Here is a 15,204-nt window from a genome sequence, read left to right as displayed (position 1 = left end):
AGTGCAATGAATATTACAATATTAAATTTCTGTTGGATGATATTGACAGGTCGTGGACATTATGAAGTGCTGTCAAAATGCTGAGATAAGTAAAATATATAAGTCATAGTATATGCTATATTTAATTATTAAGTACCTTACAATTATGACCAATTAAGTCAGAATATTGGGCAGTAAAATATAGTTATATTGCCTATCTCATAATGTTGACTAAGTAAGTCAAACGTTTAATTTGTGTCAGAATTTTGACACGTCACAAGTATTTTTTATCATGTAAAAACTATCATCTAGCATTTTATTCGATTCAAAATTGTAAATCAGATTTTTCCATTTTTAAATTCTAATGCATGTTCACTGAATTTCCCCATAGGACCTTACAATATGATGTTGATATAATCATTATACTCATCTCTACATATTAATACAGTGATCTAAAGTATTGAAAACCAGATAACGTAGCTTCATTTGATATGTTTATTGCATACAGTTTTGTTGTAGTACACATACTCATTTGGTAAAAAAAAAACAAATGCAAGGATTGAATGCATAGAGCAAATTATAAAACAAAAATCCAGTGCGTAGTGGCATGTTAGGATGGTGGAGGTGGATATAATTTCCTGTACTTGCTCTGCATCCAAACTCGGTGCATTGCAACTTTCTTTCCTCTGTTCACTTGGAGTCGTCTGTCTTCCAGATTTTGAATTTCTTCCAGTCCAGCATTGGAAAATAAGTTATGAACCTCTTCTGTAGAAAAAAATATATATAATAATAATGAATATATGTATAAATAAATAAATCATTTAAAAATTGGTTCAATAGATTACAACACACACAGAGGCAGAGTGACTTCATTCTCTGCTCAGGTAGACATTACTCCACTTAATCTTTACAAAGCAAATGTCCTGAATGTCCTGAATCCCGTATAGAGAACCTTTAAATATACTGTGTAAACATATTCCAATACCCCCAAATACCTGCCCATGTAAATTAACCCTCCCAAATTTTCCTAAAACCTCCAGATTAACAGAGATAATACTAAGGGTATCACCCCAGTGTCCTCAAAAGTAGCTAAGGTCCTGTCAGCAACTACTAGTGATGAGATGAAGATCTCTTGGTTTGGAATACCTTTAGTGAAAAAGTACACGCAGGTTCCATCTCCTCGTGTATAGAAATTTTCTGATAAGCACCGTCCTGATTGTAAGAGATTAAAGGGTTAAACAATTTATGATGAAAAACATTCAGTTGTCAAAAACATACAGAATATTAAACAAATTAAAATGGCTGTATTCAGGTGTGTGTTACCATTTGGAGGCTCACCTTTTTTAAACCTGAGTTGTGAGAAGTCATATCTCCCATAGTCACGGAAGAGAAATATCCCTCCATGTTTCAGGTATGTAGATAGTCGGTTCACAATTCCTTGCATTCTGTCAGTGAAATGTCAATTATCAAAACCTTGCTGCTCCTCAAATGTCAACCTAACCACTGTACAGTTAATATTTAGTACTAATTGAAATAATACAGTTAGATATATATTTAGGTTATGTAATGACTGTAATGATTCAGACAAAGCTAAATGTGAAGAGGGGTCGGGGGTGTTGTAGGGTTGTGGAGGGTTAAACATCAGGGCCTCACACGTAAGAAATAATATAGGCTCTCCTCTGACTTTTAATTTTCACCTACCGCTCCGGATGAATGGAGGAGAGCACAAAGACTGCCAGAATAACATCCAGGCTCTGAGGAGGGAAGGGAAAGGAGGCCGTCTCCTCACAAATGTCATGGACAAAGGCGTGACACACAGACTCATGGTAGTCTGGATGGTCCTATATGAGGAAAATAAAGAAGGCTGGATCCAAGACTGTTTTATAGTAACACAAAGTCAATTTCCAAGTGGTGGCTCATAGAGATTTCGACAACTGTTCAATGTTTGTTTTTGCAGACTATAACATTTATAATATTAATAAATGTCACAGCACTAACGACAACTAATTTCTCCTTTCTACTTAGCTATCATTATCATATTGAATGTGTTGTAAATAAATAAAAAAATGACAATATACAGTATCACAAGGAATGCTGCTATATATAATCCAATAGATATATCACATCGGATTATGTATATTATATTAAATATAATTCCTTTTCCCTCAGGATTTTATCTTATATTGTATATATAGAGCGACAGAGAAATGAATGTTTAAAACATGTTTTTTTCCACTAAATATAAAAAAGAATAATCAGCTCGGGAATGGATATCAAGGAAAGCTACAGAATATAAAAAGAAAAATATCCCATATTAGTTCAGGATTGAAACTATTAAAACTAGATCAGTTATTTGCCAAGCCCCATTGAAAAGATATTTTAAACATAAACCAATTTAAGACCCATGATTCTCTTTTCCTCTTCTTTTTTCTTAACATATTAATTGATTGATTCAGCTGTAGCTACGAGGCAGAGCTTTGAGTTATTCTGCATTACCATCAAGTGTGCCCATTGTGGGATGGAACAATGGTCTTAACTATAAAAAATAATTTGAATTAGACATTTGACATTTTGGAAAGCTCAAAGATTGACATTAACAATAGCTTTACAATGAATGAATTAAATGTATTGCTTCATCAAAAGTTCATGTAATCTGTCTAAATATTTTAGCAGTTTATGACATGAATGAATCCTAATTGGATATGATGGAAATACCCAGAACATATTGTCCACATGACCACAGTTAGTACTATAAATACATCACTCCTAGTTTGACTTCATACAGCTTTGGTGGTTTTCCTGTTTTTATATATTTATTTATGTGATATTAGTCATAATTGCTTTGAAAAAATGTTTTGACCTCAATACACTTTATTCTGTGTATGTTCATACCTAATAGCAATATTAGCAAAGCTTACCTTGACCAGCTGAATGGCACATGGGGAGAAGTCACAGCAGTATAGATATGCGTCTGTTTCTCTGTGAAACAGAACAGCCAGTTTAACAACCCTTGACTGATTACAAATACAGTACAACTGCACATTGCCAAATTTTTTATAAATGCCTTCTTAGAAAAACTAATGGACAGATTGTTACAGAAATAGGAAGTGAAAAGTGTTTAAAGGCCACATTGCCAATACTAAATTGACAACTAGTGAATTATAAACTGGCAGAGAAACTCTCACGGTGTGTTACACTTTAGCACTTCTCCCCACCTCTGATGATGGTTGAATCATCACCTCTGGTTTGAACTTAAAACTGAAGTCCCTCCTATTACCAACAAAATGCTTCCTCTATTCTTCTCTCACTAATTTCTTTACCCACAAACTGATTTTAGTGCGGATTATGCAATTCCAAGGCCACCCTCCAGGAGTCCTTGAAGCACAAGAGGGCCTTTTTCTCAGAAGACATTTTGACATGACACAGTAGGAAAATAAGAAATGGGTCAAGGTCCTGGTATTGTGTATGCTGGCTCACTTTCACACTGTCATGGCTTACTGGCACACTTGATTAGAACAGAGCCATTGTTAAAGCATGCTGTGAGGCCAGTTAAAAATGTATTTTGTAATGATACACAGATTAATACCCCATGTATTTTGGATTTAAGTTCCCACATTTGTTGCAGCTTGTATTTCAAATTCATGATATCATTTTTTCCAACAGTCAATGTTAAAATGTATTTAAACAGTACAAGCAATATGGGCACATTTCATGCTTTTATACTGACTATATCTTGCTCCTGTGCACAGTTCTGTAATAATACATGTTATAATTCTTAGTGAGCCATATTTTTGTGCTGATTGAGGATGTGTAGCTGGATAGTGTTATGGCGCGTGCACTTATAACAATAAAATGGTAAGGATAACTATATTTTACTGCCCATTATTGTATGCATTTGAATGTTTTGCTTTTGTAAACATATGTTGCACTGAATATTGACCTGATCCACATTGATGGTGTTGAAAAGGTTAACTTAAATGGAATATATATGGAAATATTAAATATTTACTCACTTTATGGAATTAACAATTGGAAATACGCTGTTGCCAACCCCACAGCCGACCTGTGAAGAAAATATATAATTGATTGCATTTGTTATTTATTTCTAAGTGCTGTTATCTAACACGTTTAGCACCTTACAGCCTACTATTGAAACAATTCTGTAATGTCCACATGCGACAATCTATGTTAAAACAATCAGAATTCAAATCAATCCATGTGAACAGTTTTGAAAACCTCCAAGATCCTGAAAGATGCATGCTGGCCAGGGAAAGTAGCAGTTTGTATGGCTGCTTCATTTTTATCTGGTGCTGCTCCATGACAGGACTCTGTCTGATGATTAGGAGTGTCTGTATTTCTGTGATGGTTCGTGGGTCCGTTGTGTTGCTGGTGTCTGGTCTCTGTGTCTGGGCTGGATCCAGTCGGTTGCGGGTGTGACGCCTGCTGATCACCGAGACACCCGTTTGTGGTTTGACTTTTTGCACCTGAAGGAAGCAGTTCTGGGAACTCTAAAAAGAGCCACTTGCGATCTTTAAAGAACTTTTCCTGGTGCATCTTGTAAAACTTGTCCCAGTATTGGCAAGCCTCTGTGTCAAATTTACCTGTGTGGAGAAGATATTTTATATTTTCAAAAGGTTGACCCAAATCCAATCTAATTTGAAAAAGCTATTATTTTTGCAGGGATACATTCTTGCCTTGTTCCTCTAAAGGAATGTGTATGCAGGAATTTTCCTTTGCCTTCTGCCGTGCGTTTTCTTTATCCTCTTCTGTCCATTGCACATGATCCCTAATAAATAAAGCATTACAAATGATATTGTTGATACATCTGCTCAACTAACTCATGAACATAATCAAATAAAAGAAAATGTAAAACTGTAACATATAAAACCACTGTTGCGTTTTGAAGTTTATCAGAAAACTCTTAACTGTAACCATAAATCTCAGTTCAGATGTGTTAAAAGTAGGCACACCTATTTTGTAATCCTACTATCTCCATAAAACAGATTATTATACAGATGGGTGACACATTTAAGAAGTACTGCAGTACATCACTGACCACATGTTGTGCTTAAAGATGTCATCATTATTGGTCAGAATCCGTGAACCAAGTGGAGCTGAAGGTCTTCCTCCTGTACTTTGTAGTCTAGACGACAATCTCCCGAAAACTTTAGCCAATTTGGCTACAGGGAAACTCTGCAGTTTATGCATTTATTCTGTAAAAAAGCAAGAAGAGTAACATATTTTACAATGCTTTGACAGTGCACCTACAGCAAACAGGACTTATTGGAGCTGGTGTTGTTCAATGCAAACTAAATATTATTTTTACTCTTCAGGCAATATTTTGCTATATATTGTCATCAACATCTTAATATTTATTTATTTATTTTTAGGAACAATGTCCAGTTTAATGGAAAAACAAAATTGAGACACTGAATCATGCACCACCATTGCACGCTCAGTGTGTGCAGTAAACTGCTCAAGGCATTCTACCAGTCTGTGGTGGCCAGCGCCCTCTTCTTTGCTGTGGTGTGCTGGGGTGGTGGCATCAGGACTGGAGATGCCAACAAACTCAACAAGCTGGTGAGGAAAGCCAGCTCTGTGGTGGGTCTGGAGCTGGACAGTCTGGAGTCAGTGGGTGAGAGGAGGATGAAGGCCAAACTCGGAGCCATCCTGGACAATCCCTCTCACCCTCTCCATGAGGAACTGTGGCAGCTGGGCAGCTCATTCAGTCATCGGCTCATTCCACCGAAGAGCAGGACGGAGCGCTTCAGACGCTCATTTGTGCCCACTGCCATCAGACTGTACAACAACAGCGGAGACCACAGTCTGTCATCATGCTGACCAGCCCCCCCATGCAGATATACTGTACATTTTTATTGTATAATATGTTTTTATTTAATTTATTATCTGTTTCTCTGTAGTTGAGCTGCTTCAACACCATTTCCCCCATGGGGATCAATAAAGGAATATATCTATATCTATGTTAAATAGAATTTAAAGATAAGACAATGGTCACTGTGTACTCTGTTAAAACACATTTTTTGGTTGTCCAAAGATAATATACTGCAGACTATTTAAAGGTCAAGTCCTTAACTGTTATTGTTATATGTATTAGATTGTTTAAGATGTTTTTGATAAAATGGTTTTGAAAATGAAATAGTATCAACTTTTTTTTTTATTTCAAAGCTACTTAAGGGGAAATAAAACTACATTTTAATGGGTGGTAATCATACAGTCAGTGGTGGTAATACATCGATGCTCCATGGCAACGTAACAACGTTCGAAAGGAGGGCGCTAACGTTCCAAGATGGACGCCGTGTGCCTTAATTCCTGAACCAGAAGAAGACGCTCTAGAAGGACTACAAATATGGAGCGAGTGTACAGTTAGCAAGCCGTAAACTGATGCGAGATTATTCCACACACTTTTAACTTTAATATCACTTATTTGTTTCTGCTCTCGGCAACCCCCCTGTTCCACTACCACTAGGTCATATATAAGAAACCAGGTGGGACTTTTGAACCAAGTAAACAAGATATCGAGGCGCTCGAGCTCCACATGGCTAACTTTAGTTAGCGTTAGCTTGTACCCTTTCCCGTTAGCTAGCTAGCAGCTGAGCTACAGAGGAGGAGGCTCCACAGTGGTGTCGGACAGATGGACACTCAGTGAACGGCATCGCTATCACGGGCTGGGAAACCCCGTCGCCCTCACCTGGCTCTGCCTGGGCTCTTGGGGGTCAACTTGGGTTGTTGTCTCCTGTCTCCTGTCATGATACAGGACAGTCCTCTTGCAGAAACAAGAGCCACCTGCTGATGGCGCTGTCCCGTAGTGAAAGAGCCGTGAACGCCTCTCAGCTGCTGAGCCGGAGGAGTAGAGGCATCAGGGATGCTGGGACTCTGCTCAGACACAATATGAGGCTCCTTAGAGGTATCCTACTCCAGGTAATGGAGAAAAATACTGAGCACTTTTAACTGTAGCCAGCTTGTTTCAATGTATTCATAATATACTGTTTTATTTCTCATTGCAGGACAACAGGGATTTCATTAAAGTATGGAACAAGAGCTCAAAATCTACAATAATGTATGAGAATGGTAAAATCTACTTTGAAAATTACCAGAGCTGCTACAGCTGGTGAGTATTTATATTTAACTTTTTTTTTTGTTGTTGTTGTTGGTGTTCAGCACACAAAATAAGACCTGAGAGCTACAGATGAAATACAGCATCTTTAAGACGGGCATACAAATGTCACATCATACATGAGTTAAGTAATGTGACTCTGAAGAAATCAAAATCTGAGGATCACTGCAGGACAGATGTGAGACGCAGTTAAATGACTTACTAAAAGAAAGCAATAATTCCACACCATGGTTTAACTGAAACAGTGCAACTCAGTTATGAAATATTGCCTTTATTTATTATTTTGGTATACATAGATTGCCAAATAAAATTGTACCCAATTTATTAAGGTAATCGACCAAATGAAAAGTGCTGTGTTGTTGGAGCAATGTGAAATTTGTGTATATTTTCATCATGTTTATGTACATGGCATTCAGGCGTAATAATGTAAGGGACACCGACAACGGAGTAATGTTTATACACTGACAAACAATGAGTGATTCAATCTTCTGGTTTCAGTGTTCATGCAGAGCCTCAACTTCTATACAAACTGCCTAAGAGATCTAAACTGGAGAAATTTGAAGATGCCTTGCTGTGTCAGAGCCCACTTGTAAGTGACAAACTGAAGCTGATTTTTTTAATACTAGATTTTAACATCCCATGTTCAGATTGTTGTTTAATTTGTATTTTTGACAGGACAGCACATTAGCCTCCCCCTCTGATCAAAAACCCAGCCTCTTGGCTTTGAGCGCCAATAACTGGCTCTATCGCCTTTCAGCTGAAACAGGAGAGGAGCTGCAGAGAGTTTACCTGTCTTCAAAACACAAGTTCAGGTATTGCCAAGGCCATGAGTTCTCTGTTCCTACAGTGACGATACATAAATGTAGCTTATTTTTAGTTTAAGTTCATATTTAACCTTATTATATGCTGTTTTTTTTGGTAGGTATCTCGGCTGGGATGTTTCTCAAGAGATGTTTTACGTTAAATCTGTTCAAAACAAAGAAACCTCTTTAGCACGACAGGTAAGTTATTGTGTGTTATGGGTCAAGTGTTGTGCCATCTTGCTGTACATGGATTATCGGCAGTTTGTGAATTAAAAAATAATGAATAAATCTAGGGGGAAAAAACCCAATATAAGATTGTGTAATTATCAGTGAGGGATTTTAGGTATCACTAGTCAATGGCTGCAACTCCAAAAGATTACCCATTAAAATTTCTCAGAGCTCAAGGTGATGTCTTTAAATTGTTAATTTTGTCCTCAACCCCAAAATATTGAAATAACAATAATCAGGAAATCATAAAAAAACAGTTAATTCTCTAATTTGTTAAGGTAGAACCAGCGAAAGTTTTTTGCTTAATAAAATTACAAAATTGTTTCCCGTAATTTTTGGGGGGATCGATGAATTGATTTGCTCAGCTGTTAATTCTTTCTATTTATCTTTACTACTTATCTTATCTTAAATTATCTTTGTCATGCATCAGCGAGCCAGAAATAGATCTCTGAAGGGGGAAAAATGACAGAATTTTTTTATTCACAGGCAGGTATCACTCAGAATACGGTGATGCACCTCGCCATCTTTCATGTCTTTCCCTTACAAATTGTTGGCATTTTGGAGATCAACAAAAAGGTATGCAGATTTGTTTGTGGTTTATTATTTTTAAGCCTGAGGGAGTGATATGTTATTATAAAAATGTAAATCTTATTCTTTCAGGTATTTGGAAATGGTGTTACTGATGTTGTTCTGTCCCAAGGTGTCCTTGTGGTGTCCTACAGCAACAAGTCAGTGAAACTGTACAGCTTTGAGCACATTGTTCAAAGGGTGGGTATTTAAGAGAGTTTCCTGCATACTATTGAGCAATCTGAATATTTTATTTAATCAGATTTTTAAACATGGCATTAGAAATACGTTTCTGAAAATGTAATATATGTGAATATTTGTATATTCAGTGTTATACTTTTCTTCTGGTTCATCTTGCAGCTGACAGCTCTTTGTATCTGATGAACATTTTCTTTGTTTTCAGTACTCGACAGAGAAGCTAACGCTTGGGATGCCAAGTTCACTTCTTGGTGGCAAAACTGTGGGAGATGTTCCGTTTGGTATCCCAGTAAATATACAGATCACAGGTAAGTCCACTTGTTTTTTGTGTTTTAGTTGATCTACTTGGCCACTGTATACAAAAATGTTTTTCATTTCAAAGTAAATGTGGCAGTTTTTTTTGCCACAATTTGCAGATTGGCCTCCAGTGCTTTTCGAGGTATCATGTGCCAACAACAGTGTCCAGATTGGAGGCTACCCATGGCATTACATCTACACGCCACCACATAAAAATCACAAGGGCACTCACCACATCTGTTCACTCAAGGACAGCACTATGGTAAGTTTAAAAAATCCTATTTAACCATGATTGTTCCAATAATTTATTATAATAATATGAGTACAAAATGAAGCATGTGAATGGCAATGATGGATACATTTCCCCTTCTTGTTGTGTAATAGACCACCATATTGGCCAGAGCTATTGAAACTGCCAGTGTAAGAAGGGCCACAGATGTTTGTGACAGTCTTTGTATTCAGCTGCCGGACAGCGCAGGACAGAACCAAACCAAACCTGTGATCACTATTCAGAACACCATTGTGCAGATCTTCTCTCCATGTGTTATACAAGATTCTCTTCTGTAGTTTATTCCGGATTCAGTGTCTTTGATGACACTTTTTATATTTATTTCTTACCAGAGACAATTGCCAGCAACCAGGGCTGCATAAGATATTGTTTGGAAAAACATAAAATCACATTTAAGCAGGCACATTTTCCAAAACAGAATAAACCATAGTTTTTCTTGCCCTGATCAATGTGGTGCGCCTTAAATACTGGTAAAGAATACTGCATATTTAGGTGCAAAACAGAGCTACATTTATGGTATTATTTTGAACTGATAGGATACACACATCATTATCAGAAACCTAATTAGCAAATTGATAACCCACCTGAAATATTTCCAAGTATCAAACAGCACTATTACCCTAATTAAAGCTCTACAAAGTTGCAACACATTTCACAACCACCCTCTTAAGTCTACAGTGGTTAAGCTGAACTCAAACAACAGAGTCTGAGTGGAGTAACACTGACATAAGTCAAGTGTTACCTTGAACTCTGTGGTGCGTGCACAGGTTGTTGATGTTTTGCAGACTGAAGTGCACAAATCCAGTCACACATCACAGAAAAAGCTTTTCAGTAGTGTCAAAGTGAAATAAAATCATATTTGACTTGCCTGCAAGATTTCTGTTATTTGTTAAAACTGTAAGAGGTACCTTCATGGTACTATGTGCAGTTTGCTATACAATTAATAATGCATGTCTGGGTTAATGAGTTATTGTGATTTTATGACATTAGGCATCAAATGGAATACAAAACATGAACTGCTGCTCTTTAGAGAGTGACGGGATTTTCTTTCACCCTGACGACTCAGGAAGAATCCTTCATGTTGGACCTGCCACCATAAAGTGAGTGCTACAGTCAACATTTATATAACAAAATAAAGAAAGTGTTGAAAGGTGTTGTGGTAGTTTTTTTCTAGCCCCTGCCACTAAAAGCATCAATATTATGTTGTATGATACATGTTTTTTTTAAATATTATTATACTTGACATGTTCAATACGTTTTTTTCCTCCTCCAAGTGTCTTGAAAATCCTTGGTGAGCTAAACAACAGTTTACCATCAAAGGTAGTTGAGGATTTTGCCATGAAAATCCATCGAAACAACAACGTAAGTGTCATTATTTACCTACTAGCAAACTATAGGCTGTACTCACAATATACTTTTGTGCGGTTAAAATTGAATGTTTCGGCTTTCCATCTACTGCAGCCCACCTCACAAGTCACAGTCACCTCATCGGGCCGAACGGTGAAGAAAAGATTTCATCAGCTGGATGATGACCCAGATCAAGAGGTAAAGGATTACCCTTTTATTATTGTCACGGTATCTCTGTAAAGAAAATACGTACTGCACTGTTTTTAAAAGATAGATGTAAAAGCACACAGTAGGGTTCAGGTAAATTATATAGTTTAACATTGTGGTAGTAGAACATACAAATACTCTCTTTGGCAGCCAGGAATAAAATCCAATCTCACATATTTTTTAAGGTCTCTTCACAATCTATATTTTTCTTATTGTCAACAAATGTCATTAAAAGACCAAAAGTGAACAATGAATTTTACAGACTTTCCGCATAGTGGAATATGAGGACGAGCTGGACCTTTTGGCAGTGGTGGTTACTAATGGTGAGGAGGGAGAAGGAAGAGCCCAAATCCGACTGCACGACAACCAGAGCGGGCAGTTACTGCGGACTGTGGCTCTGGTTGAACCTTGGGACGAGGTGAGTTACCGGGCATCGCTGTACCAACCTTAAGAAGAAGTGTCTGTGCATATTGATTCATGTGTGCTCTTTTCATTTATTTCAGACATATCGACATGAGTTGTTTTTCGACAAAGACACAGTTGTTCATATTGAACAGAAGAACACCAGCTTCTGCTGCCATGTTTACAAGCTCAAGGCTGCCAGAAAATAAGGCTTTTATTTTTCAAGATAATGTAAATATTTGTTCCCAACTTGTTTTTTTATACAGCTTTTCTGTAAAACTCATATTGCTGTTTTTTTAACATCTGGATTACTGTGTCATGTCCATTGTGTGAATTCGATTAGATAATCATCGTTTGTGATTTGAATCATTGTCGTCTCGTTGCTGTATTACTGATTAACATGTTCTCTCTCACACCTATGAACATTACTCTTTCTTTTCAATTAAATTCTGATATTTTTCCAAGTTACTCTGTATTTCTGCATCCTTCTGTGTACCAACCATTTTCAACTAAATAGTAACGTATTCAAAAGTGGCTTTTATGCAATGTCATCAAAATTGTGCATTATTGACTACTTGCTTTCACAACCCACAGTACCAATTGTGTTTGTGTGGCGCAACCTGTCCATTTGTTACAGATGTTAATGAACATTCTTGAAAACTCAGGCATGTTTATATTTTGCGTATTTTATACTGATATTTTAACTTCAAATAAGTATAACTGTCAAATAAGCAAATTAATAAATTTGAAATGGCAGCTTTCGTATAAAGCTACAAGTGTGCCCAAATGTGTAATATGCTGTAGTTTGAAGTTATTAGCAAAAGTTGGTTATAAGCAAAGGTTTGTTTTTTATTTAACTACTAATAAGTTATATATATATATATATATATATATATACACACACACACAACTTAAATTTATATAACTTACAATCCTCATTCACACAAAGAAGAACAAGAGCCCTTTTTAGTGTGCTGAGCTTACATTATAGAAAGATAACTAAATCCAACAAACTGAAATGAACATAAACAAAGACAAAAGTATTTAAAGAAGTGGTCAAGAACATAGCTGTAGTAATAGTAAAAACATGACTTGGAAGAATGACTCAAACGCATCACTGAGGATTTTGAGTGTCAGAGAATGACAGTGCAAAAATGTGTTTTTGTCTTGTATTTAATTAGTCCTGGACTCTTTGGTAACCAGCAAAATTACAAAACGTGTTCCCTCCAGACATTTGCTCTCTGGGTCATGTGACCGAGGTCCCTCCTCAAACGGCCGTCACTTGAAGTTGTTGTAGTTCGGAGAGCAGCTGCTCAAGTCTCTGAACACTGACGGCGATGGAGAACATCAGACGGTTCGCGGTCGCTCTCTCCGCCGCCGTGGCCCTCGGGATCGTCTCCATAATATTCGTGGGAATATGGGTTTCTCACTACAGAGATGGTTTAGCCTGGGACGGAGGATCGGCTGAATTCAACTGGCATCCGGTGCTGATAGTCAGCGGGTTTATTTTCTTGCAGGGAATAGGTGAGAGGAGTCTTTCTCTTTAAATACGTGTTGTGAAAAAAAAAAAACATGTGGGTGTTGTTTTTCCTTTATAGAGATGTAAACAACTGGAAGAAAAGATTGCTCAAAGGCATGTTACACAAGGCTCAAATTTCAAGGAGAGAAGTTGCTACTGATTACGAGTGCGTATTTATGAAAGTCCACCAGCTTGAGTCGCATAGTGTAGCAACCACAAATAAGCACGTTTTGAGTAAATGATAACTAATATGTTGTAATTAAGTATGACAATACAGCTCAGCATCTAGCCTGCATAAGCATACAGGCTCTCAAGGAAGCAATGATCTTGCACCTACAGTAAGCATGCACTTAAAAAGTAACTTATATGATGACAATAGTAAGGCTTCTTATAGTGTTTACCATCAACTACACCTTTCATAACACACTTTAATGTGTGCCTGGCATGCATGAACACCTCTCTTAAACAATGTAATGGCAGATGCCTACTTTTTCCAAGCAAAAATGTTTTTAATATTCTCTAAATTAAAAAATGATCCATCATATCTGGATTAGGAATTGTCTGAATGTGTCTTTTCTTGCAGCCATCATTGTGTACAGACTCCCGTGGACCTGGCAGTACAGCAAACTGTTGATGAAGTTCATCCATGCAGGCTTACATTTACTAGCCTTCATTTTTGCTGTCATATCGATGGTGGCCGTTTTTGACTTCCACAATGCTGCCAAAATCCCCAACATGTACAGTTTGCACAGCTGGCTTGGCCTAGCAGCAGTGATACTGTTCTGTCTACAGGTAAATAAACTCTATTTCAAAATATTTTAAGTAATGAAAAGTGAACACAGGCCCCCGGTTGAGTTTTTTTTGCAGTGCTGGAAATAAAAAGTACATTGTTTAACCATTTAGCACCTTTATTGTTGCATGTTTCAAAACACTGTACTTTTAGCTTACCATCTTTAATAATATTTTATGGAACTATGTACTGGTTTAAAACATTTCATTGACAATTTCAACAGAATTGCATTTCTTAGCAACCACTTGGGTCCATGTTTACTTCTTGTCAGCTAATGACCTTCAGATACACAGCAACCCTGAAAAGCTTACTCTTCCTAAAATGCCAAGTCATAGTGAACAACAGTCTGGTTTAGTACAATATCTGATAGGTGTATTTTTTTTTTCTCCTTCAATGGGCAGCTTGTTCTTGGAGTTGGCATGTACCTGATACCATTTACACCTGCATCATGGAGAGCAGCGTTTATGCCCCTCCATGTCTACACTGGTCTTCTACTCTTTGGCAGTGTAATCGCTGTAGCACTCATGGGCATCACAGAGAAACTCATTTTTGGCCTGTAAGTAAAAAAAAAAGCGTCTAATAGTTTATAAATAATGTTAATGTGCTACTTCAGAGCAGGGATAACTTTATATTTTGTTCCTCATCACCAAGGAGCAACCCAAAGTACAAGGACTCTCCCCCAGAGGCAATTTTCGTGAATGTTCTGGGAGTCCTCCTGGTGCTTTTTGGGGCTCTTATCCTCTGGATTGCCACTCGAACCTCTTGGAAACGCCCAAGTGACCAGATCCTGCATACTCTGCATACCAATGGGGAAGGTGACGAAGGCAGCAAAATCGGTCCAGCCTTGTCTGAGCTATCTGATGGAGCTGACGCTGAGCCCAGTGGGGATGTCAGAAGGAGGAGTAACAAATTAGAGGATCAGGAAAACTGATTACAACATAACTGACTAGGAGTCATTACTGTCTTCAGTGTTGAATGTATGTATAACAGGTCTACAGTGGTCAGATGAGGTAAAAACTAAGAAATCTATTTATCCTTATCGTTCCAAATATATACCTTTCTCTTGTGCTCATTGAGGTATGTGTTTCATTTTGTTTGTATTAGTTTTCTCTAACATTTATTGCAAATAATGGTGAGCTACTTTATAACAAGATTCATGCGATGTGTGAATACTCTTTGTTGACATACACTGTGCCAATAATCATTATATAATAATTTTTCTACACTCTTAATCCATTTGTATTGTCATATCTGGGTTTTTTTATGTGTACAGAACCTACATTTTACAATAAATATTTGCAACTTATATAGCGTCTTATAGTCATTGACTATTTAGAAATATATGCAAAGAAAAGAGAAAAATATCCATACAATAGAACACAGTAAACAAATAGTATGAGCACCAGTTTCTGGTTGTTTCAAATAAGATAAGATAAGATAAGA

General features: G+C 37.1%; 3 protein-coding genes across 4 annotated transcripts; 2 read left to right on the top strand and 1 right to left on the bottom strand.

Annotated features, from left to right (window-relative positions):
• Positions 1–460: 460 nt before the first annotated feature.
• On the bottom strand, positions 461–6,783 carry mettl8 (methyltransferase 8, methylcytidine). Of its 2 annotated transcripts, none has more exons than XM_054616022.1 (10): positions 6,689–6,783; positions 5,036–5,192; positions 4,674–4,765; positions 4,216–4,580; positions 3,993–4,042; positions 2,898–2,958; positions 1,681–1,820; positions 1,318–1,424; positions 1,126–1,191; positions 461–744 (listed from the first exon to the last, which is right to left on the bottom strand). In XM_054616022.1, exons 2-10 carry the CDS (start codon positions 5,185–5,187, stop codon positions 590–592), a joined length of 1,188 nt encoding a protein of 395 aa, XP_054471997.1. In that variant the 5' UTR covers positions 5,188–5,192; positions 6,689–6,783; the 3' UTR covers positions 461–589. The 2 variants fall into 2 exon arrangements, with proteins under 2 accessions (XP_054471997.1, XP_054471999.1); XM_054616024.1 differs by lacking the exon at positions 6,689–6,783 and adding an exon at positions 5,470–5,497.
• A 6-nt stretch (positions 6,784–6,789) lies between these two features.
• Positions 6,790–12,151, top strand: dcaf17 (ddb1 and cul4 associated factor 17). Its single transcript, XM_054616025.1, has 14 exons — positions 6,790–6,918; positions 7,005–7,108; positions 7,613–7,703; positions 7,790–7,926; positions 8,037–8,115; positions 8,632–8,721; positions 8,806–8,913; positions 9,116–9,218; positions 9,327–9,469; positions 10,487–10,596; positions 10,771–10,858; positions 10,958–11,041; positions 11,313–11,468; positions 11,554–12,151. The coding sequence occupies exons 1-14, from the start codon at positions 6,790–6,792 to the stop codon at positions 11,659–11,661; spliced, it is 1,530 nt and encodes a 509-aa protein (XP_054472000.1). The 3' UTR covers positions 11,662–12,151.
• Positions 12,152–12,732: 581 nt separating this feature from the next.
• Positions 12,733–15,065, top strand: LOC129105128 (plasma membrane ascorbate-dependent reductase CYBRD1). Its single transcript, XM_054616026.1, has 4 exons — positions 12,733–12,976; positions 13,555–13,763; positions 14,163–14,317; positions 14,413–15,065. Exons 1-4 carry the CDS (start codon positions 12,790–12,792, stop codon positions 14,690–14,692), a joined length of 831 nt encoding a protein of 276 aa, XP_054472001.1. The 5' UTR covers positions 12,733–12,789; the 3' UTR covers positions 14,693–15,065.
• The last annotated feature ends 139 nt before the right edge of the window (positions 15,066–15,204 follow it).

The sequence above is a fragment of the Anoplopoma fimbria genome, chromosome 16, assembly GCF_027596085.1.
Source record: "Anoplopoma fimbria isolate UVic2021 breed Golden Eagle Sablefish chromosome 16, Afim_UVic_2022, whole genome shotgun sequence".
NCBI lineage: Eukaryota > Metazoa > Chordata > Actinopteri > Perciformes > Anoplopomatidae > Anoplopoma > Anoplopoma fimbria.
This window is presented reverse-complemented; position numbering and strand designations above follow the sequence as displayed.

Coding starts and splice junctions, on each gene's coding strand:
- mettl8 (XM_054616022.1), bottom strand. CDS start 5,187: ATGCATAAACTGCAGAGTTTCCCTGTAGCCAAATTGGCTAAAGTTTTC. Junction 1,821..2,897: donor GTGCCATTCAGCTGGTCAAG/GTAAGCTTTGCT, acceptor TTCCTCATATAG/GACCATCCAGACTACCATGA. Junction 745..1,125: donor CGTGTACTTTTTCACTAAAG/GTATTCCAAACC, acceptor TTTTTTCTACAG/AAGAGGTTCATAACTTATTT.
- dcaf17 (XM_054616025.1), top strand. CDS start 6,790: ATGGCGCTGTCCCGTAGTGAAAGAGCCGTGAACGCCTCTCAGCTGCTG. Junction 9,219..9,326: donor AGTAAATATACAGATCACAG/GTAAGTCCACTT, acceptor CACAATTTGCAG/ATTGGCCTCCAGTGCTTTTC. Junction 10,597..10,770: donor GTTGGACCTGCCACCATAAA/GTGAGTGCTACA, acceptor TCCTCCTCCAAG/TGTCTTGAAAATCCTTGGTG.
- LOC129105128 (XM_054616026.1), top strand. CDS start 12,790: ATGGAGAACATCAGACGGTTCGCGGTCGCTCTCTCCGCCGCCGTGGCC. Junction 12,977..13,554: donor TATTTTCTTGCAGGGAATAG/GTGAGAGGAGTC, acceptor CTTTTCTTGCAG/CCATCATTGTGTACAGACTC. Junction 13,764..14,162: donor TGATACTGTTCTGTCTACAG/GTAAATAAACTC, acceptor TTCAATGGGCAG/CTTGTTCTTGGAGTTGGCAT.